The sequence below is a fragment of the Euprymna scolopes genome, chromosome 8, assembly GCF_053919585.1.
Source record: "Euprymna scolopes isolate OS-2025 chromosome 8, ASM5391958v1, whole genome shotgun sequence".
Taxonomy (NCBI): domain Eukaryota; kingdom Metazoa; phylum Mollusca; class Cephalopoda; order Sepiida; family Sepiolidae; genus Euprymna; species Euprymna scolopes.
In genome coordinates this window covers 51881379-51904874 of record NC_136489.1, presented here as the reverse complement: position 1 = coordinate 51904874, position 23496 = coordinate 51881379, and the positions used below count along the sequence as shown (strand labels likewise).

Genomic DNA, 23496 nt, shown 5'->3' with positions numbered 1-23496 from the left:
TTGCATAAATAGATATTAAAATTAAACACAAAATACATATCATCATCAAGCTTTTTTTTGTTTTTGTTTTTTTTTTTAATTTTTGAAACGAATTAAATTTGAAAACGATTAATATTTTGTCCTAAAATGGCTTCCGGGCAATTGAATTCAAATTCAAAACCTATTATCCGTAATAATTTCATTGGATTTACTATCAAAAAGATAGATAACCGCACAACCGCGACTGTTTTCAGTCTCCTTGTTATCGCGTATCTTTGTGGCCTTTTACCGACCGGTAATTGTGCAAACGACGAGAAAATATCGCAAAATTCAGTAATCGATCTATTGCAATCGGAATTGTTAGAGAAACCTGTAGAAATCCTTCCGGAGCCAAATTCAACCGATCAACACAACGAACTAATACGTAACAATTCAAACGAAGCACGGTCGGAGAAGAAGGATCCACCGGAGCCGCTCACTGAAAAAACTCCGGAATCGACAACACCAAAGCAGTCGCAACCAGAGAGTAACAAAACACCGACGGGACAACGAGAGACTGTGGTGAAATCCAAGTTTCCAGAACGCGCGCAATTAGGGGTCAAAATTGTGACACCGACGCAACCGGTTGAAAAACGGACAAGAGTAGTGAAACAGAACCAAACGGGATTGGCAGAAACCGATCGGGAAATTCCGATCCAGAGACAACAATCAAATCTAAAGAATCTTCTGAAAAAGAAAGTATTGTGCCCTGCGACGTCATTGGTGCATTACAACGTGACTTTCGTACCGATATGGTCGAGTAAGCGTTTCCCAAAGATGTATCCTACATATCGTCCGAACGCCCAATGGTCAAAAACAATCGGTAAGTAAACCAGGTTTTATTGAAGCGATCAACTCACAAAATGGCGGCCAAATTTTATCGATCATTCGGACTACTATTCTAATTTTAAGTGTTATTTTCACAACGTTTTCGACTTTTTTCAGGTGTATCTTGTCGAACTCGGGAATCTTTCTGTCGAACTCAGCAATATACACAGTATTTCAAACGGAAACCTTTATTAAATCCAGCTTCCTCTCGTTTCGTCAGCCATGACCGGGTAGAAGTTTTAAGTAATTCGCACTGAGGGGGTAAATAAAAGGTTCTGTTTGAAATTTCCTGCAGATTTCCGACTTCAACAGAAAGATTATCGAGTTCGGCAGGATACAACTAAAGAAGGTCGGATGTTTCATTGGTCGAAACATTGTTGGAATAATACTCAAGATGAGAACAGTAATCTGAATAATCCAAATGTTATTTCTTATTTAAAAAAACAAATCCGATACAAATTGTATGAATTAGTTTGGATTTTTCGCTGATATCGGTAAATTAATCGAACGTATTAATTTGTTGTCTGATTTTTGCGGATTTCTTTTTAATAAACATTGATTTCATTATTTGTTCCATCCAAAACAAAACATACTTCCTTTAATGTTATCATTTACTCTAAGTCCGGCGGCAAAAACAATATTTTTTTTATAAACACTGCCCGATTTTATTAGTTTTTTTTTTCATTAATTAATCACTATTTATAAAATAAAATGGCAAAGAAAAATTAAATCAGCAAGAAAAAAATATTTGGAACATAATTCAAGAAAAAAAAACATAACAAATCAATACATGGATTAATTTGTCTTGTCACGTTTGAAAAACCAAACAAAAACTAGTCGATAAAATTTGGTAATCATTTTGGCTGCTAGTCACTTCAATATAGTTGTAGACCAAGGGTCTCCAAACTACAGCCCGCGGGCCAGATTTAACCCGCCAATGTCTTTAATCTGTTTATGGAAAACATAAAAACATTCAAGAAAAAAAAATGTTTTAATCGAAATGTGTGAAAATAGTGTGATGATTTTTTTTTTTTTTTCAAATCGACAGTTTAAATACTTCCACATTAATTACGAATTTCGAAGAGCCATTGTTTTAATATTTTAACAATAGAATAAAATGGCTTACTTGTTTTCTCTATCGTAACTGGTTGAAATTTAGGGCCATATGCAGTTTACGAACCGTCCTATATTTTAGATAAGATTTTCAAGTTGCATTCAATTTCTACGGTATCTTTTGTTTGTTATATTGTAAGATAAAAGCAAAGAATAGTTTTTAAATAAGCTACCATTCCCATGTTAAGAATAGCTTTCTAAAGAATTGCGTTTGTACTTCAGCACGCACCGTGTTCTATATAAATACCGACATTTGAAAGTAATTTTGAAATTTGAAAACTTTTAAATAGAAAATTATTCAAATGTGATTCTGTTGTGATAATAAACGGAAAGAAAAACCGAATGTTGGCGCGTGCGCCCCTGTTATACTAAAGGACTTTCTATCTCGGCATTATCATTGTTATTATTATCATTATCGTTAATATTATCATCGTTATTGTTATCATGCATTTGTTCGTATGACGTCATCCTTGTAGGTGAAAAGTATATTCCCAACAGCCTTTCTTTTATTTCAGCAGTCGCCAATCTTTAGAATTTTATAGATCATCGAATATATGAATTTAAATTTGTCGGATCGCTAATATCAATTATAAAAAAATACATTTATATAATAACTAGAAGATGTACCCGGCATTGCCGGTATTAAACGTAACGTTAAATTCCTTTAAAAAATGAATTTTAAAAAAATTGGAAGAAACTGAGATATGTGCATGCGACTATTGTGTTTCTTCTAAACAGTTCATTTCTTGTAACTAAAAAAAAATACTCAAGCTGAGATCGAAACCAAAACCTAAATACAGTGAGTCAATTACGATAACCATTTTTTTAAACCTACTTTTTATTAACATAAGGAAGCTGTTATGTTTCACGACCGCGCATGTGCATTCGTGAAATAGTTGACAAATAGAAAAAAAAATTCGAAGACTTCTAAATACCAATTTTCCGAATGAGAACTGATTGAAAATATTTTTCTCGTGTCTGAATACACTATATATTAAATTTCACATCTGTAGATCAAAAATCTTTTAGTATATAGGATGAGAAGTGTCCTCACACACATACACACACACGCACGCACGCACACACACACACACACACACATACACACACACATTCTCACTTTTAAAGATATATAGACTAGAATATGTACCCGGCGTTTCCCGGTATAAAACGTAACGTTAAATTGCTTTTTGAAAAACGTGAAGTGCAAAAAGCGGAAAGAAACTGAGACATGTGCATGCGAGTATTGTTTTTTCTAAACAGTTCAATTCTTGTATGAAAAAAAAAAGATACTCGAGCTGAGATCGAACTCAAAACCTAAAAACAGTGAGCCAAGTACAATAACCATTAGACCAGATTGATCTTTAAAAAGTGTTTTCAAACTTCATGATACAATTGACAGATAAAAATCCGATGACCCGCAAGGACCAATTTTTCAATTTTTACCTCTCAGCGGCTCTTTTTTTCCAGATGAAACTGGTTAAAACATTCCACATATCTGAATATTCTATATACCAAATTTCAATTTTGTAGACCAAACATTCGTTGAGTATATAGGTTGAGAAGTGTCCTCATACTCACACATTCTCACTTTTACAGATATACAAGCAGTTCAGCACGACTTTGCACGGACCCTATGTACTGTTCATAACTTTATGTGCATATATATATATATATATATATATATATATATATATATATATATATATATATATATATATATTAAAAAGTTTTACTCATGTTCAAGTAACCTTCATCTAAAATTTCAAGTATTTAGACCCAAAATTGGGGAAGGAGTTTGGTAGAGTCTGCAAAGGTCAACTCTTTTAACTTTGACCTCTTGGTCGCGAAATTTTCGGCCAAGACAGTGATTAAAACGCTTGTTGTATATCTTAATAGATTTTATGTAAAATTTCAAATGTTTAGACCAAAAATTGGCTGAATAGTTTGCTAGAGATCGCAAAGGTCAAATCTTTTGGACTTTGCCCCTTGGCAGCCAAATTTTCGGCCAAAAACCGATTAAAAAGCTTGCCCAATTTCTGAATACATATTATGTAGAATTTCAAATGTTTAGACCAAAAATTGGCTGAGTAATTTAGTAGAGACCGCAGAGGCCAATTTTTTTTTAACTTTGACGCCAATTTTGACCCCATAACATTTATTTTTCTGGGCTCAAATCAAGTTACAATGTTTGATCTATGTCCAAGTAGCCTACATCTAAAGTGTTTAGACTCAAAATTGGCGGAGGAGTTTGGCAGAGTTTTCAAAGGTGAAATCGTTGAATTTCTACCCCTTGATAGCCAAATTTCTCAATATAAATACTCCTTATGTCAAATCTCGAATCTGTAGACTGAAATTTGACAGAGTAATTTCGTAGGGAAATGTACCCACACAGACCCCCCCACACACACACACAGACACTTTCAATTTTATAAGTATATAGATAGATAGATAATCAGAAATCTTTGTCTTATCGACGTTATAATGTAATTATTTAAATTGTGGGCGATTAGAAATTCCATTCTGCGTTTTTTTACAAGGGGGGGGGGGGCTCTACTTATCAAAGCCCGAAAGCCACTTGCGGATAAGGGTTAATGAATGCAAAGTGGTTGTGTAGTAATCGTTAATGGTGTAGATTTGGGATTATTTAAGGGGACGGCTCAACAAGAACTTGTTTACATTGGACTTGAAGACTACCATATTGTAATCGGCCGGGAAGCAGACCAATCGAACAGTGTTCCACAGGTGGACAGATCTAGGAAAGAATCTTTGTTCATGGAATATCCGTTTAGATTTATGATTTAGTGGGTGAAATTGTTGATAGTGTTTGTAGCTATTCGAGTATTTTTGTGAAAGTTTGCCAACGTTGGGCCATAGATTGGAGCTCAGACGAGCATTCTACATTACTCTGTTGCAATTTACTGTTATTAAAAATATTCATTTTTAAATAATAAATATCTGTCAGAGTTAATAGTTTGTATTATTTGGATTGTTCGGACTACTGTTCTCGTCTTGAGTGTTAGTCATGATCTATTTTCTTTTGTGAATCAACCCCCCTCACTGAGTAATTCGGCAACACACTGATCAATCAGCTGGCGGAGCATATTGATTCATCTGTCCCCTAAGGAACTTTTTCAACCTCTTTTGTTAGCCAGCAGAGAGAGCTCAACCAACAGCGATGCCAGACATATCTCTTTCTCGTTCCTGTCCACTCGATATTCCAGCATCGACGATTTTCACAGAAAAAAAAACTGCTGCAAACCTGGGACTACACAAGGAATGGCTTCCTGGCCGACAGACCCAAAGAACCTTCTATTCTTTCTTTCTCAACTCAGACAAAGTCTAACTTTCAACTTTCTGCTGTTCAAATAAATCCTTTCGTTGTTTTGTTTATAAAAAAATGTTTCTGTTATTTATTTCGTGCTTTTATGTTCGACAATTAATTATTTTATGAGAAATGCTAACAAGCAAGCCCCTAAATTATCTTCACAATTATTTTCAGTCGATATAACTTCTGGTCCTTTTTATGTGTATATTATCGAACTCGGGAATCTTTCTGCTTAATTCCAGAATTTACACAGAATTTCAAACGGAACCCTTTATTAAATTCACGGAGCTAGTATGCTCTTGTTCCATCAGATACGATCGAATAGACGTCCTAATTCGCAATTATATTCTATCGTCCGCAGTGAGGATTGAACCTTCAACATCGAGAAGAGTGTCGCGTACAGACTCGTAGTGTAATAGATAAAGTACTGCGTAAATTCGAATTGTAATTGACGCTCATGTGGAATTGAAGGTTCAATCCTTATTGCGAGATATACTCAAAATACAATTGCAAATTACATCGGTTGAAACGTTGTTAAAATAACACACAAGCTGAGAACAGTAGTTTGAATAATCCAACAAGTATGAATTATCCATCCTCATCTGAAAAATTCAGAAACCTAGAGCTAATAGTATTAAAAATAGATTACTCTTTTTCCGTAAAAATAATTGCCATTGTTAGCTAAATATTCAAGCTGCTGCAAAGAAAGCGGGCTCCCTCTACCGTGCTGGAAAACTACGCTGAGAGTATACTATATCTTTACATAGCCACCATTTGCTCATGCATAGGATATTGTTGCCACATCTGAGCTGGTGCAGCCTCTCCTTCTTAGACACGCTCAAAAGGATATTCTCCAATATAATAGGTCCCGCACTATCAACCAAGCTCCAACCTCAGTCGTATCATCGGAATGTTGCATCAAGTACTTTAATGGAATTTTCTCTGTCGAACTCATAGCACTTGTCTCTCCTCGATGTGAATATGCTCGATTAACACTATTAGCAGTAAAATCCCACGCACTCACTGCAGAAATCCCTAGATCTCTATTCCAATAGTTCTTACCTACGAACTGCTAGATTTTGGAATTCCCTCCCTGTCTCCCGCTTTTCTAGCTGTACTTACTTGCAGAAATGTAAATATAATTGTAACATACATCTCGCATCTCAACTCACTATACAGTGTCCTGTATAATGGTCCCAAATAGTAGTCCCTTACGGCCAACTGGCAGTGCCTCATTTGGAATGAATAAATAACTATTCATAATAATTATAAATAGTTTGTCTTTTTACTGTAAAATAATTTTAAACTAAATATTCTTCCTCGATAAAATGAATGCTCCTTTCTTAAAATGTATGTACTTAACGTATTTAAAGTCGGAACTGTTTATCTTAGTGGTATCAGCCATTAGACGATCTCAATTTTTAAAGTGTGTGAAAGGTGATAACGTACGTGAAGGCAGGAAATGCCATAGCATATTATTGTTTAAATAAAACAAACAAAAAGATTGAAAAATATACAAATATTCTGCATTTTTGTTGTGATATTTGTTCATGTTTTTGCGGTCCGTAAATAAATTGCATGTATCACTGGTGGTCCGTGGACCACAAGTGGCCTATGGACCACCTGCTTGTGACCACTACTATTCAATATCCTTAGTTATATTTTTTATGCAAACAAATCTCGAATCGCAATATTTCTTTTATGAATAAACTGATCGTTATTGGAACCAGTTTTCCAATAACGTCAATAAATTACAGCAATTAGACGAAAATGGGCGATTGGTCTAATCGATAGCGCCCTGATCGATAAATCGACTTTATTCACTTTACTGTGGTTAGTTACTAACTAATAATCTTGTTAATTTATTTATTGCGGACTATTATCCTCATATTTTTTAGTTGTGCCGCAGTGGATAGAGACATTCAATCTCTACGGTTCCAGGTGAGCATTGTCCGAAGATAGCTGTTTCAATCCTACCCAAAGCCGGGCAGAGGTTTACTTGGCCAAAACGTGGTGAGACGACAACAACTATGGAAGGCAGTAATTGCTGAGGATGCAGTTAGGAGATTCGGAGTTCCTATCCCATCGCGGTTACCACCTGACGAAGGCCAGAGGAATAGTTGATCGAAACGTCGTGTAACAACAACCAATAAAGATGAGGATAATTATCCGCAATAAATAAATTAATAAATAATACTCATCTCAATAATGAATTCCAATTAAATAATATATACAATAATCTTGTGTTCAATTAGATGTAGACAATTTTTTTTACTCATTAATTACTACGTACATAGTAGTTAAAATGTAGGATTTAAAAACAGGACTTTCTTTTTTTTTACGGGGAAGTCAACATTTATCAATGCCCTAAAACCACTCGGGGATAAGGGTTAATGAGTATACGTTGGTTACCGAGATAACACTGTGGTGATTGTTAGTTGTGGAATATGGGTAGAATTATATTATTTAAAGGAACATCTCAACAAGAACTTGCTTACACTGAACTTGAAGACGACCATGTTTCTTTTTCTTTTTTTTTTTTTTACTTTCTCACTCCAAGTAAAACAAATGACCACTGAGATGTAACGGGATACTGTAGATTAGAGACACGGCCTAAACGCCTCCGTACAGTTTTAAAAGACAATAGATACCTCCTGTAAGGGTAGTATTTGTGACGCAAGAGTTGCACAATCTCCAACTACACCTCTCCTAAATTGGCACTGCTTGAGTTCAGTGGCAAGGAGAAGTGCATGACGACCAGAAGCAATGCCGAGACAGCATACAGCACCTTGGATTCTCAAATGGTCACCAATTTTAATACTGACCAAGCTACACGTTGCTGAAGTTCTGTGATCTAATGAAAACCGGTGTGTCAATGTGATTACGTCTACAGCTATTATTAATAGTGTAAAATTTGAGCAGCGGAATTTATGTTCGCATCATACTTTAATTTATGCATGTTAGTACAGTCGAGGAAGCAAAATACAGAGAGGGAATTCCAAAATCTAACTTTCAAAATAAAAGGCTCCCCGACATCGGAGGCCTTTTACAGTGATTGCGTGTAATTTTGTTGCTTATCAGGTAAGTCGGCCTTATTTTCATCGAGGAGGCACCTGTGCTATGAGTTCATCGGAGTGCATTCCATAATTATTCGGCATCATGTTTAACAACCTTAAAAATTGCAAACGTTATATATATACATATATATACATATATATATATATATATATATATATATATATATATATATATATATAACTATTTCATTTACTCAAAACAAAAAAAAAACTAACCTAGATTTAAAACGGATCAAGAAATCAGATATCCAGGCTAAATAGAGCACACACAAAGGAACAGGTCAACCAAAGGTCAAATGGTCCTTTGTCCGATAAGTGCATGTTCATTGCTGATAGGAAGGGCGCGGTGGATACTAGAAAGCTGATTGGTTAACAAAAATCTCAATAGAAGGTGCGTATATAAAAACGAAAGACAACCACAAAATTCGCGCATAAGCCTGGGGAGTCCTAGAGTGGATGAAACGCAGAATATTCAGTGTAGCTTAATCGCCATATATATTTTATAACTTACTATATATATGTATATATATATATATACATATATATAATTATTTACTATAATAATTATTAAATTATATATGTATATATATATAATTTAATAATTATTATAGTAAATAATTATATATATGTATATATGATCTTACTTATTTTTGGTTTTTGATATATATATGTGTGTGTGTGTGTGTGTGTGTGTGTGTGTGTGTGTGTGTGTGTGTGTGTGTGTGTGTGTGTGTGTGTGTCGAAAACCAAAAATAAACAAGATCATTCTTAGAATATAAAAAGTTTTCTCATTAAATGAATGATTCATATTTTACTAATAATTTCTGCAATTTATGATTAACCAGACTACTAGTGACCCGTTGGGCCAGTATATGTTATAGCAAGCTATGGAATAGTGAGTATACAGAATTAATGTATAAACGTTATACTCGCCACGGAAATAAAATATTTTTAACAATAACATAAATGCATCAAGAATATATTTTTGTTACATAACAGAGACATTCGTGTGAAGTATATAAAAAAATGACAAAAATATAGATAAATTTCTCTCAGTCGTTTCAATATTGAATGTAATTATACCCTCAGTATATGTGGGCGTGATTATCTTCACTTGATTTCGTGTATATAATGAAAAAATATTGATTGACGAATGTTTTAATGTTTTGTTGTTGTTGTTGTTGTTGTTGTTGTTGTTGTTTTAGGATAAGGTGCAGCGAACTAAGTATTATGATATCCATCCAATGCATAGTAAGGGATTAAAACAGATTAGTCACATACCACATTACTCTATAAGTAAGGCATAAAGCACTCATCATAAGTCAACGGCTATAACTCTTGCCCGTTTTTAACAAGCTAAAAAGTCTATTGTTTACATAATCTTCAAAGTATTAAACATTTTTAAGGTTGGTAATGTTTCATTGCTCTTCACTTCTTTCGAAAATTATTGCAAATGACTTTGCATTATCATAAAAGTCACTTACCATTGATTTCTTGATGCTAACAGCTATTAATTTTCTATGGGAGTTGAGTTGTATAGTCTCCCTAGTCTTTTGTCTTTCGTGTTTTTGCTGGAATTGTTCCTAGTGTTCATACGATCATTGGTATTATGATGACTTTCTTCATGTTCCATATGCCATTTCTTTAGCAAGTTCCGTGTCTTTGCTTCATTTATTTTTTTGTTTGTTTGTTTTGGTTTTTTGGTTTTTTGTTGTTTTTTTCCTTTTTTTTTTTTGTCTTTTTGATTTTTACTGGAACAACAAAATCCACAAGTTTTCCTTCTTGTTCATAATTATCATGTCCGATCACTTTACTTGAGTGAGTTTATCTGTTTGTACCACCATGTCTCAGAGGATTTTGTGATTTCCGACTGCCAGTACTGTTTACTGTATCTGCATCATTTGTCTGCGTGTTCAAAATGTAGTCGTTTGTATAATTCCCAGTGCACTCTTTTCCCCGAAGAGGGTTACTTGGTTGAGGAATGTCCTGAGAACGCAACGAGCTCCCCAGGGGGGATTGAACGATATCCAACGATATCCAAATGTTGGAAACATCAACAAAAACGGGTCGAGATGTCGTAGGCTATAACCAGCTGATATGCGTCGCTTCGTGTCTTCATTGCGTCGTTACAGTCATCTTTCGATCATCGGCATTAATGGCATGCTGGAATTTAACGCTTATACAAAAATAGCGAACAAGTGCATTTTTATAAAAATATCATTTATTTAAGATTTAACAATGAGGAGCATATTTTTATAAAGACCAGTTGAAACCAGACGCATGCTATGTTGTGTCCGCCAACTCCAGATAGCAAGCGTCAACTAATATAAAAACATAATATAAAATAAAATAGTTAATTATATTTCATATATATTACGATTGTGTCGTGTTGTGTGTTTTCTTGTGTCTGCTATAAATGTCTCCATTAAACAACGAAGCGGTCCGGAGGACGAAGAAGATTCCAACCAGAATGCCACCAGGGTGAAGATGTCATCTTCAGGGAATGAAGGAACCACTCACCCACATCCAACATCTCACGTATGCTTTTCTTCTTGATACACAGACCCTAATGTCTGGCCCATCTTCACATCTTCATGGGACCGTTTCTAAGACTTCAGACCATGTCTTTATCGTTGGGATATCGTTTATTTTCCCGAGGAGCTGGTTGCGTTCCCGGGAAGCGGTAGTACCATAACGTGAGTCACATCACGGCTGTAACAACAAGGAAATAAATATTTCTGCTAAAAAGAACAAGCGAGTCGGAGTTATTTCCTATCTATTGCCTTGGTATCCTTTGTGACTGAAACTGCACAGAACGTGTGTTGTTCCGCGGACGACGTTACAGTTAATCCCCACCCTTCTTGCAATTATCGGAACGTTTAAGGAAATTCACGTGTGTTTTGTCTGTTGACTGAATACGATTACAACGCTAAAACTTTAGAAGAGAAAGCAATGAATTAGACTTATGAACTCCCGCGTTATGAACTGCGACGTATGAGGCAGTCAAAGTATACCATCGTTTTCGATCTAAACCCAGATCTACAGCATCTCTTCAGTTTCTTCCTGACACAATTAAATCTCTCTTGGTCCCGTTCAGATTTGGTCTTCTTTTTCTTTTCCCGTCAAGGTTGTGTACTTGATTAGCAATTCTCCTGGAGTTAATCTTATTGAATCTCCCAGCCAGCCCAGACGTCGCTTGAAAATTATCGATGATGCCTCTTGGTAGTTAGTATGTCTCTCTCATTCGGATGTTTATTACAAAATATTCCTAATTTCATCTCACCTCAGTTTCTCTACCAAATAACTGAAACAATCTCTTTCATATAAATTATTACTAAACTATGCGTCGCCATGTTTTTCATTGATTTTTATCAAAATTTAGTAAATGTATAATATTATGCTGTACTGAAAACAACTTATTGATTCAGAAAAATATAAATCAGATTTATTGGGGGTGTGAGGTTCGTAACAGTAAAGTGAGAGAGGATGGTCGGGTTTGAGTGTGGTCTGGCGGCCTTCTCTCAAAACAAAAACAACTGAACTAAACTTAATTCAAGCCTTCGTATGTGACCTTTTTAATTCATTTTTATTCAAGCCAATTGAATCGAGCCTCTTTGATGGCTTCAGCTTATGACAAAAATGTTCAATAACTGGAAAGAATCATTTTCATTGTTTTTCTTGGTTCAATTCATTGTGGGGTCTCAGTGTTTGAGTACACCCGACCATGACTATTTAACAAATGTCTTTTTAAGACATTTTATTTATTTTTTCTAAGATTTTTCAAAAGAATTTCTCTAATTTCATAGTTTGGTTTGGTGAAACTCTAGTGTGGAATTTCTTTGTTTTTTTGTTTTTTTTATTTTTTTGCGTAAAATCAAATTTGTTTCCAATACTTTAACGCCACAATTTATTTACACATTTGGTTCTATATCGTTTCACTCTAATAGATCATTCAATAAGTACGAGGCCTGATATATAGATAACGCCACTAACTAAAAGAAATCCATGTAATTTTATAAAGTACTAGCCTTCATATGACATCAGTCAAAATTTAAGTCCAATCAGATTATGAGTTGACAAATTAGTTGTTTAAATGAAGTTACTTTCACAATATTTCAAAACAATGAAAGAATCTGAATTTTGTGTGTTGGTAAGACACTGCTTTCTGAAGGTAAAAATACTTTTCAAGCAAAGCAATGGCTTGATATATGTTATTCTGAACGTTGTTCCGTTGAAAATAGTGATTGACAAAATGATAGGCTGACTTGAAACGTCACCAAATGATACTGAGAGTTCAGATCCCTCAAATTCGGCTGTTGTCCTAGAAAATATTTTTTTTAGTTTACCATTTAATTACGTCACATATTTATTCATATTTTTTATTTTCTAGCTTTTTGTTCTGTCTTTTTTTTTCACAATTTATATTGTTTTGATATTTTATCTTTTCATTTCTGTCTTCAGCCTTTCCTTTTCTTTCTCTTCCAGTTTCTTTATTTATTTTTTAATATGTTACGCTCTCTTCCTTTCTCTCTCTTTCCATTTATCTCGTAAAAAATAATGGTACACTCTTGGCATCAAGTTCTCTGCTCTTAAACTTTCAGACTTATCTTTAAAATCTCATTTTAAAATTTCTACTTGAATTTCCGCGACAGATTTTCTTACCGATATTCGATACGTTAGGCTTACAAAAAACACTTGAAACTGTTTCGTTTTTTTTTTTAATATTTTTTTTTTTAATAGCAAACAAAAAGTAACAATATATATATATATATATATATATATATATATCGTTGCTTTTTCTTTTCTTTTTTTTCAATGCAATTTTATTTTTTCTGGGAAATTTTGTTTTCTGAACATGTTTCTCATTATTTTCTGGATAATATTTTCATGTAATTTTTTCAAGGCATCTTTTTCTAGACAATATTTTTATGCAATTCTTTCGAGACAATTTTTTCTGGACAATATTGCCGGGCAATTTTTCTGGTCAATATTTCCAGGCAATTTTTTCGGGGTAATTTTTTAGATGCAATCTTTTCTGGACAATATTTCCAGATAATTCTTTCTCGAGGATATTTTTTCTAGACAATATTTTCAGGCAATTCTTTCGATGCAATTTATTCTGGTCAATATTTTGAGGCTATTCTTTCGAGGCAATATTTTCTGGACAGTATTTCCAAACGATTTCTTTGATGTACTTTTTCTAGGACAATAATTCCAATCATTTCTTTCAAGGCAATTTTTCTGGGCATTATACCTCAATATTTTTGCCACAGAATTTTTCGAAGGTGATAACCAATTCTATAAATTATTAAAATTATTTAATAAACGCAAACACGTGTATTTTTGTGATTATGCCACATCGATTAATATTTATCATCATCATTATCATCATTGTTATCATCATTATCATCATTTGAGAAATTGATGTCTAAACTAATCTATCTCTGACTAGGTTTTTATTTACCCTTCTTTTTCAAATAATCCTTATCATTTTCTCCCATGTCAACTGAACCTGTTATCTTAATTATTCTACATCTACTCACGCAAAAACTCCCAGCTATTCTTTCAGTGTGGCCATACCATCAAAGTTTCCTGTTTGTTTCACAAGTTTCCATATATTGTCCAGATTTAATCTTCTTCTGTGGTCATCAGATCTAAGTTATTTATAAGACTCGCATTAGACATCCATCATATCGTTCTCATATCTTTTCTCTCCATGCAACGCATGTCCTCAACCTTCACTGACAAGGTTTTACTTCCATGCATCTTCACACTATATATACATACCTGATAATTTTTTTCCTTTGCTCGACAATATTAACACCTGCTGATTAGTAATGGCAGATCCAGACACTTCTTGCAATCACACTAATACCTGCCCCGCTTTAATATTACCAAGAAACACAAAACTTCTCGACATCATCAATAGCTTCATCATCTTTACTTACACAATATTAATCAATTTACCCACGTTTAATATAGAGTCCTCATACAGCTCTAAGTAGTATCTTCCCCATAGAAAACACCTATGGTGTTTATGTAACTTTCAAAACTCAAGCACCATACAAATGGCAAACACGAGTACCGTTTAAAAACATCCAGACTAATCCGTGACCCGTTGGATCACAGCAACTATCATTATTTGTTCCTCGCGAATAACTGTATGTACAGTTCCCACACTGACATCAAACTATGCACTTATTGTGTCCATAGATACACGACGGTCCTTATCCATTAAATTCTTTATTTGGCCAATTAGCTCTGGTGTTCTGACCTCTTTACTCTTCCCACACCTTTCGTTATCCTTCACAGACTCCCTGCCTTCCTTGAATTTCTTATGCCATTCAGAAACTGATGCTTGATTCATGCAAAATATTCAAAAACATAGTCTGAAGCATTCCATATGTTTCTGTGGCATTTTTTTATGTTTAAAACAGAATTTTATTGCATATCGTTCTTCTAAAGTGTCCTCATGTCCAGATTGTATTTTTGAAATTCACTAGCTGTGACAATCAGGCTTTAGTAGGGTGTATTCCAATTCCTACTGTAGCTATTCATTTGAATCTGAAATCATAAAAATTGGCCAGTCATCTCATAAGATGTATAGTGATAACAAACTGAATTTTCAAGAGTTTACAACAATTTAAATGCGTGTACAAAAAAGTCTGGAAACTTATTTACGGCACCTCGTACTTTGCTACTGCTTTAGACGAATTCCTATTTTGACGTTAGTAAATAGTAGTGATCGCAAGGGGAGACGACTCATGCTTTACTTTTTTATTGCGATTTTTAAAATTCAACCTATTTTTTAAATATAAACTACCAAAAAACCTTTATGATGTACGTACCCGTCACAGAATAGAAATGACATAGTCCAAAAATCACGCAAAATGGTCAATAGTTTTATTTTCAAAATAAAATCATTGTTAAACGATTTAAAGTGATTAATGTGAATTCGGTGGCAAGTTTGAATTATTGTGGACTTATCTACTCTTGCTTTTTTAAGATGGCAATGTAAGACAATCCCTTTTTGCTTACTCATAAAATTTTATTTTCTTAATTAAATGTAAAACTACTTGATCAATTTTCGTGATTTTTCGAATATGACACTTTTGTTCAGTGACAGATGCGTACATCATAAAGATTTTTCTGTATTTTCTGGGTTTATTTTTAACTAGTTGAATTTTTAATAAGAACCAGCTTTTGTTGCTGTTGTTCTGCTTGTTATTGTTTTTTGACTTTTTGTTTTTACTTTTAAATTGCAGAGACTGATAATGTCTGCGAGTGCCTTCGATAAGTTTTCAATACAAAGAAAAGTTCGGAAACTTATTGGAGGCATCTCGTACTTCAACATTTCATCGAACTTCGTTCCGACCGTTTCGACTGCATTCCATTAGATTAAAAAGAGTAAATTCAAGTTAATTAGCCAATATTAAAGAATACTAAGCGTACCTGTGGTCCGTTGAGTCACAATGACTACCACTATTTTATTTTCATTTCATTCGAAAATTAATAAACTGCTTAATACCTTTTAAGAATTATCGGCTTCGTCGACAACCATCTGTGGAGCTCTGTGTCTGTCTGTACTGCCGGAAATGACTATAAAGTCTAACTCGGAAGTAGCAGTTCCTAACTAGTGGAGCTACATAGCCTAGACAAAGTTATATGGGAGGATAGCTGTTGCCCGTGCAGCCAGAGGATAAAGTGGGAAGACACAGTCGTTACAACTTACCTCTAACGGTGATGACAATATAAAGTCAGACCGTCTTAAGGACTCCATCTCCAGATTTTCTGTTGGGTTTTAACCTTTTCCCTGGTGGAGTAATCTCGCCAGGCAGCGGAAGTTTTAAATCAGAATTACCTTCTCTTGGGTAAGCTACCATCCTAAGTTGACGAACGCGACCTGCATGAAGCAACTGGTTTTTAGGTGCTAGTGAATCGCTTTTGCTCTTCTACCGGTTAATTTTCGCCGGCTTAATAGCTAAGCCACACGAGAGAGCCAGGAGCTTAACCGGTTTGTAAGAGGCTATTTGAGACGCACACCATGAGGGCATTATCAGTATCTTTATTTCTATAATATCCTTACTTCGTTGCCATCTAATTTACATACGTTTTTGTGGCACGTTCACATGTAAATTGAATTTTAACAATCTGGAAATGAAAGTCACTCTTCCTTTAAATTATCACAGATACGCTGAAGAGAAGTATTAGAAAATGTTAAAATCAGCGTATAGTGAGGGAGAGAGTGATACGTAGATAGCTAAGTGAACGAATGGTAATATGCTCAGTTAATTACAACTTACGGCTAATTATAAGTACTAAAATGGATTTTTTTCAAGCGTAAATAAATTATTTAGAACGTTTTCATGTTATATAGGAAAACAAACTTAAAGGAAACAAACGTTGACGAACTTATTTTTAGTATAATGACTTGTTGGCTTTGCTGGCTCGTTATTGCTTCGTAAAGTTCACTACTTAATATGCTTGAAGCACGGATTTAAAATATTAAGCATTTCGTTCATAACATTATTTTAAACACGAAACGAAATCTTTCTAATTTATTTATATATATGAACATTAACATGAAGGTAATTTCCATACAAAATTATTTGTCTTTTTAATGTAATTGTAAATAAAGAAATAGAAAGAAGAAAGTGATTTGCCTTTTCACTTATAATTTGTAAATAGATCGTAACTTCTTAAAAATCAACTCGGTTTCCTCTGAAGAAAAGAAATATCTCTGTCTGTCTCTCTGTCTATCTATCTATCTATCTATCTATCTATCTTCTACTATTACATAAGAGAACTTTGTCTGTGTGTGTAAGTTTGTATCCTCTAAACTAGAAAACGAGTGGGCCGATCTTTCTTCAAACTTCACACGAAAGTACTTAATTTGTCTGGTGAAGGTGTTCTTACGTAGGTTTGTATCGAAATGTGTCCGATAAATATCGAAAAGTTCGATTAAAGAAGGGAGTTCAATTTTTACCAAAGTTAACACCTAACCTAATAACATCACAAGTGTATTATTTATTCTTTGAGATGAGTAATTTGTATATTTTATTTATTTACTAGGATTTCAGCCCGGTGTAGCCCGGGTGCTTAGAGGTGTATGTTGAGCAAAAAAAAAAAAAAAAAAGTCAATTTTTTTTTTAACTTTGGCCTCTATTATGACCCCTTAACATTTATTTTTTTGGACTCGAATCAAGTTAAGTTAGATCCTTGTCCAAGGAACCTATATCTAAAATATCAAGTGTTTAGACCTAAAATTGGCGGAGAAATTAGGTAGAGTTCTCTAAGATTAAATAGTTGAACTTTGCCCCCTTAACAGCCAAATTTCTGGCGGAAAATGGATTACAAAGATTTTTCGAAATCTCAGTACCCTGTATAACAAATTTTGAGTCTGTAAACTTAAAATTGACAGAGTTATTGCGTTGGAAAATGTACACAGACACACAGACAGACACACGCACACAGACACATTCACTTTTATATAGATAGATAGATTTGCGGACTATTATCCTTATCTTTATAGTTGTTGCTTCACGACGTTTCAACCAATTATTCCTCTCACCTTCGGCAAGTGGTTAACCGCGACAGGATAGGAATGCTGTATCCTCGGTAATTCCAATAATTAAATAATATACCATTCGGAAGATCAGATAACAAAAAAAAACTTGAATTTATAAGGCAAAACAATCCAACCCTTCAGGGCCCGTGGCGCAGTGGATAGAGACTTTAATTTCTACAGTTTCAGATGAGCATTGTCTGAAGATAGCGGTTTCAATCTTACTCAAAGGATTAGTCGGCCAAAACGTGGTTGGACGGCAGCAACTATTGAAGACAGTAATTACTGAGGATACAGTTAAGAGTTCAGCATTCCTATCCCGTCGTGGTTAACCACCTGACGAAGGCCAGAGGATGAGTTGGCCGAAACGTTGTGAAGCAACAGCTATAAAGATGAGGATAACAGTCCGCAAATAAATATCACAAGTATATTTCAGAAGTTTTATCACCGCACAAGCAGAAAAATCCAGCGTAAAAATCTTTTGTAAGAAAGGGGAGCGTTCGAAATGAATATTTCGTTTTAGAACACAATTGAACTATGACACTCGACTTTTTTACGCTTAGCTTTAATAAGACTTTCATAAGATCAGCAGTTGGTTCTTTGATAAGACAGAGGCGCGTTCAAGAATGTTTCTTTTTAGACCATAATTGCATTTTACACTTTAAATGAAGCCATTATTTACAGATAATTTTATAAAATCAACGGTATGTTCTTTGCAACACAGTGTAGACTATAATGTATTGTGGACTCTGTATGTACAGTTCCCACACTGGTATCAAACTATGCATTTCATCCCGGTGTGTTTTGACTTTAACGTCAACGCGAAAAATAGATTTTCGCATTTATTCATTTCGATTTATTTGTGCCAAATAACATTCACTCTGAGGATTTCAAATTGACACCACGTGACACATAAATAACACACTTTATATGTTTTCAATTAACCGCAGAGGCAGACTCTCATGTATATAAAAAGTAGAGTTTTAATGAATCCAAATTGTTGATCGCGATGATGAGCCTGAGGATAACAAAAGTATAATCATTCAATGCGCATGCCCACAACATTTTTTTCTTATTTCAAGATATAGACAGGTCCTCGCATCCCTATTAGATACGTTGTCCGGCAGTCTATAAAACTTCAAGTTGAAATAGTATTTTCAGCGCTAAACAGGAAAACCTAATCCACAAATCTTATTAAAAACTATTAGGTATATCCAACGTTGTCCAGGGCCATAAAAACAAAACAGAAGATGTTTTCTCGCTATATGTTTTTTAATCTGTCTCTCTCTGTCTGTCTGTCTGTCTCTCTCTCTCTATATATATATATAGAGAGAGAGAGAGACAGACAGACAGACAGACAGACAGACAGACAGACTCTCTCTCTTTCTCTCTTTCTCTCTCTCTCTCTCTCTCTCTCTCTATATATATATATATATATATATATAGAGAGAGAGAGAGAGAGAGAGAGAGAGAGAGATAAAAAGGAACAAACCGTATTATGTGTTCATCAACGTTTCGTCTTTATTTCGAGACTTCCTCTTTTGTCGGAATACTATTTCCATTATCTTCATCATATATATATATATATATATATATATATATATATATATATATATATATATATATATATATATAATGTGTGTGGGGGGGAAGGATAATTCTAAAGGGAAAAAACCAATACAATACTAAATATGAATAGAAATGAAGCAGGTACAATAGATTCAGGGAAAATGCGATTCTAGGGTACCGAATGAATGCCTATTGGGGGGGGGGGTAATTGCTTGATCTCTGAAGTTGTATACAAATGTGAGATTAAGGTGGAAAACAGAAAGAAAGTATACTTGTGTGGTACAGGTTGCACGTTCAAGAACAGATACAGAAACCACATAGCATCATTGAAACCGGGCCAATGAATGATGATAGAAACTAATTGAGAATAGTACTAGAATAATCATTAAAAATAAAAAAAAGAAAAGAACACAACTGCTTTAGGGGGTTGGATCAGAGAACTGAATAGAAATAATAATAAGGAACTCGAAACAAAATAATTAATAATGGACAAGGGTAGAAGATACCAACCTAGTAAATCCAAAAGATGCAACCTATGCTTACTTGAAGCTTATCACATCGTGCATTCTAGAGAGGTAATTTTAAACAAAAAAAAACTGGATGCCATACAAAGTTGTCTCTACAGAAATAAATTCCTACGACTTAAACCTGGGTAGAATAAGCTCAAAGATATTATCACTAGACAGTAAAGTATATGGAAAACATGCAAATCTAAATATGATAATACGAAGGGCAAAGTAATACAACAACTGGGTAGGTATTAAACTTTACTTAATGTCAAATAAACGATTACACTGAAAGTGTAATATTGGTTTTGGAAACTTAGCTCAAACCCTGGTAATTTCAAGGATTAAGTAAAAAAAATATTAATTAATTAATTAATTAATTAAAAATAAAAATTAGTCATGATTAAATAGGAGGGCATTGATTGGATGTGATACACCATCCATTTGTGTGTAAACAAAAAATAATTGCTGATAAGAACAATTGCATACCGAATCTTTGAGAGTACGTTGTACAGACAAAGAAATTTGCTTAGCAAGATGGTCACTGATAGTACCTAGCCAAGGTAGACAAAGGTACACAGAACATGTATTAGCTACAATTTCTTTAGATTTGTAAAAATTGGAAACTTTCTTATTAATAGTAGTTTCAACAATATCTGAGAGGTAGCCATAGTTACAAAGGGTCTTCGTAATGAATTTAAGCTCGTCATCCAGATTAACTTTAGAACAAACGGTGTTATTTTGCATCGAATCCACGTGTTGTTTTTTCAACCAAACCTATCTTGTCGTCCATTTGTAAGATGTTCTCCCCCTTCACCATAATAATTCTATTATTTATTTATTCAAATGTAGTTGCAGCGCGCACTACGTTGGGCGTACATCGCAAAGATTGGATTCTCGTTTGAAACAGCACCTACCATCAAAGATTCGGTATGCAAATTTTTCACCTTCGGATGTTCTGAGTAATACGTATGGTTCTTCGATTTGCAAGCACCTTATAAATAACCATGCGTGTGCCACGAATTTCAGTGCTGACATGTTTACGATCTTGAGTTAGTCGCACTCACCCTTTCATCTAAAATTCTAGAAAATATTTTTATTAAGTCTTTGAGACCGTCTCTTTGCAAGCAAAAAGAAAATCTTTTGGAACTTAATTTGGTTTTTATGTAATTTTCCCCCCGCTTATTTTTCTTCATATTTTCCTCGATTTAGCTCCGTTGAGCGACGAACGGAACTTAGTTAGCTAACTTTTATTTTCATTTTTTATTTTTTTTTTTTTAATCATCATGTTGGAATATGATAAAAGACACGCAACTTTTCCCTCTGAGCGAAATTACTTTAGGTTGACAACAATAGATGGCGCATAAAAAATTACTACGTTTACATCATTATCCATTACGTTATCTAACTATAGACCGCTATTACATACACATTATTTCGTTATATTAAAAAATTAAACTTAGAGGAGCGCCATACCATTATCGTCCTAAACTAAAGAGGAAGTAGCTAAAATTTCACACTCACTTTACCGTCTACTCTTACGGCGCCATTCTACACCACGTTCCTTTATACTTTTTGCTTCTTCTCATGGGTGTTAACCGTCATTAACTGACTACACATTTCCAACATATACGCATATTCTTACCCCTTACATCCGACAAAAATAATGATTTCTCCCTTTGAAATATCTGGCGCAGCTGATTGGATGAGAAGTATTCATTCTACAATTCAACCATTCGGTTATTTCACTTAATAAACGAACAGTTATCAACTATAAAACACGTCGCCATTTTCGGTACGTACACAACAGTCTTATTTTTTATGTATTATTGACGGAATTAACAACAACAAAAATAACAGCCGTATTTGAAATTTTTACACAGGGCATGATATCACCGGGCAACGCCGGTTAACGGGTCCTGCTAGTATATAGAGGAAACCAATAAGAGTGGAAAATTGTCACAAAAGCTATATATTGGTGAATATAGAATGGTTCATTTATTTAATAAAGGTATACAAACAGTTAGTTGGGGGTTAGAGGGGACTCTTTATACCAAGTATAAAGAGTTCCCTGTATCTCCCAACTAAATGTTTATATTTAATATATAGCTTTTGTGACTTAATTTTCCACTATATAAGCTCCAATGAAATTTGTTGAGCTTTATATCATCCCGATAAGACTCTTCTTATAGAATTGAATTTACTCTATTCTCCTAACTCTCTAAGCTATATATATATATATATATATATAATCCCTTTATCCCGTTTTTCCACATCTCTCCCTCTTTCTCCTCCTCCTCCCCTTTCACCTCCTCTAGCCATTCCTATTTCTTGTTTTTAATGTATTGAAATAAATCATAAGTAATTCATCTCTCCTTTATATAACATTGGCTAAAAAACCGACTCCTTTGACGAAATCTGGCACAGTTGATCCCCAAAGAATGGATATTGTTTATTGTTTTTTTAATTTTAGGTAGTATTCAGCCAGAATGATGCCGATTAAGAATTTACCAAGTTGAACGCACGAGTACTTCTTTGATCTGCTTAGGGTTCAAAGTTATCAAGAATTTAACCAAAAATAATAAAAGAATTCATAAATTATATTAATCACAGCAAAAGAATTCTTAGCCTATTTAGCATGTATTCTTCTACTTTAGATTTTACGAGCAAAGCTATCCGGCGTCGCCTGTGGCCATAGAAGGGTTGTTTTTTTTTTAATTCTGTGTAACATCATTATATTAAACCTATCTCACTACCTGCCTAGATCCGTCTTTCTTTCTCTCTTTCCCTCTTTTCAGTTTTTTAGGTTTGAAATTTGGTAAATAGGTGATTCGGACAAGTGGAAAACTTTTTAATCGGTTTTCATCCGAAAAAAGGGGCTGTCAAAATTGAAAAATTGGTGCTTAGGAGTCATCGGATTTTTATCTATTCATCAACTGTTTTATGAGGCTTGAAAACACTTTTTAAAGATCATGGCAAGCTGGTGTAATGGTTATCGTACTTGACTCACTGTCTTCAGGTTTTGGTTCCGATTTTAATTCGAGTAAACTGTTTAGGAAAAAAACGTGCACATGTCTCAGTTTCTTTCCGTTTTTTACTTCATTTTTTAGGAAGTTTACGTTACGTTTAACACCGGACAACGCCGGGTACATCTGCTTGCATATATAATTATACATTCACATAAAATGCTATAAGGAGATATAATATTTCATGTATTAGTTCGTAGATAGCGATTAAATCACAGAAATGGAAATAAACTCGATGTGAATTATTTTGGTTCTTAATTTTACCTGACAGACAGGCAGTTTCGTTGTATTGCAGCTCTTCGGTGGAGCTAGACAAGTAAGTGCCTTGAGTTGAGATTAAAATTCGACAGGCGGCACTTCTAATTTTTTGTTTATCATTCAGAAACTGCTGCGAATAAACGAAATCAATATAATATTGTCAATCTTCCTAGAGCTACATTTGTTTACACCAATGGCCGTACATTAA

General features: G+C 34.2%; 1 protein-coding gene across 1 annotated transcript in view; it reads left to right on the top strand.

Annotated features, from left to right (window-relative positions):
• Positions 1 to 23496, top strand: part of LOC145283565 (spondin-2-like) — a 43375-nt gene that overhangs the window by 319 nt on the left and 19560 nt on the right. The window contains exon 1 of the mRNA XM_080132467.1: positions 1 to 841. This exon is cut by the window's left edge and continues 319 nt beyond it. Within this exon, the coding sequence (XP_079988593.1) occupies positions 127 to 841 (715 nt within the window). The 5' untranslated portion in view covers positions 1 to 126. The remainder of the gene's footprint in view (positions 842 to 23496) is intronic.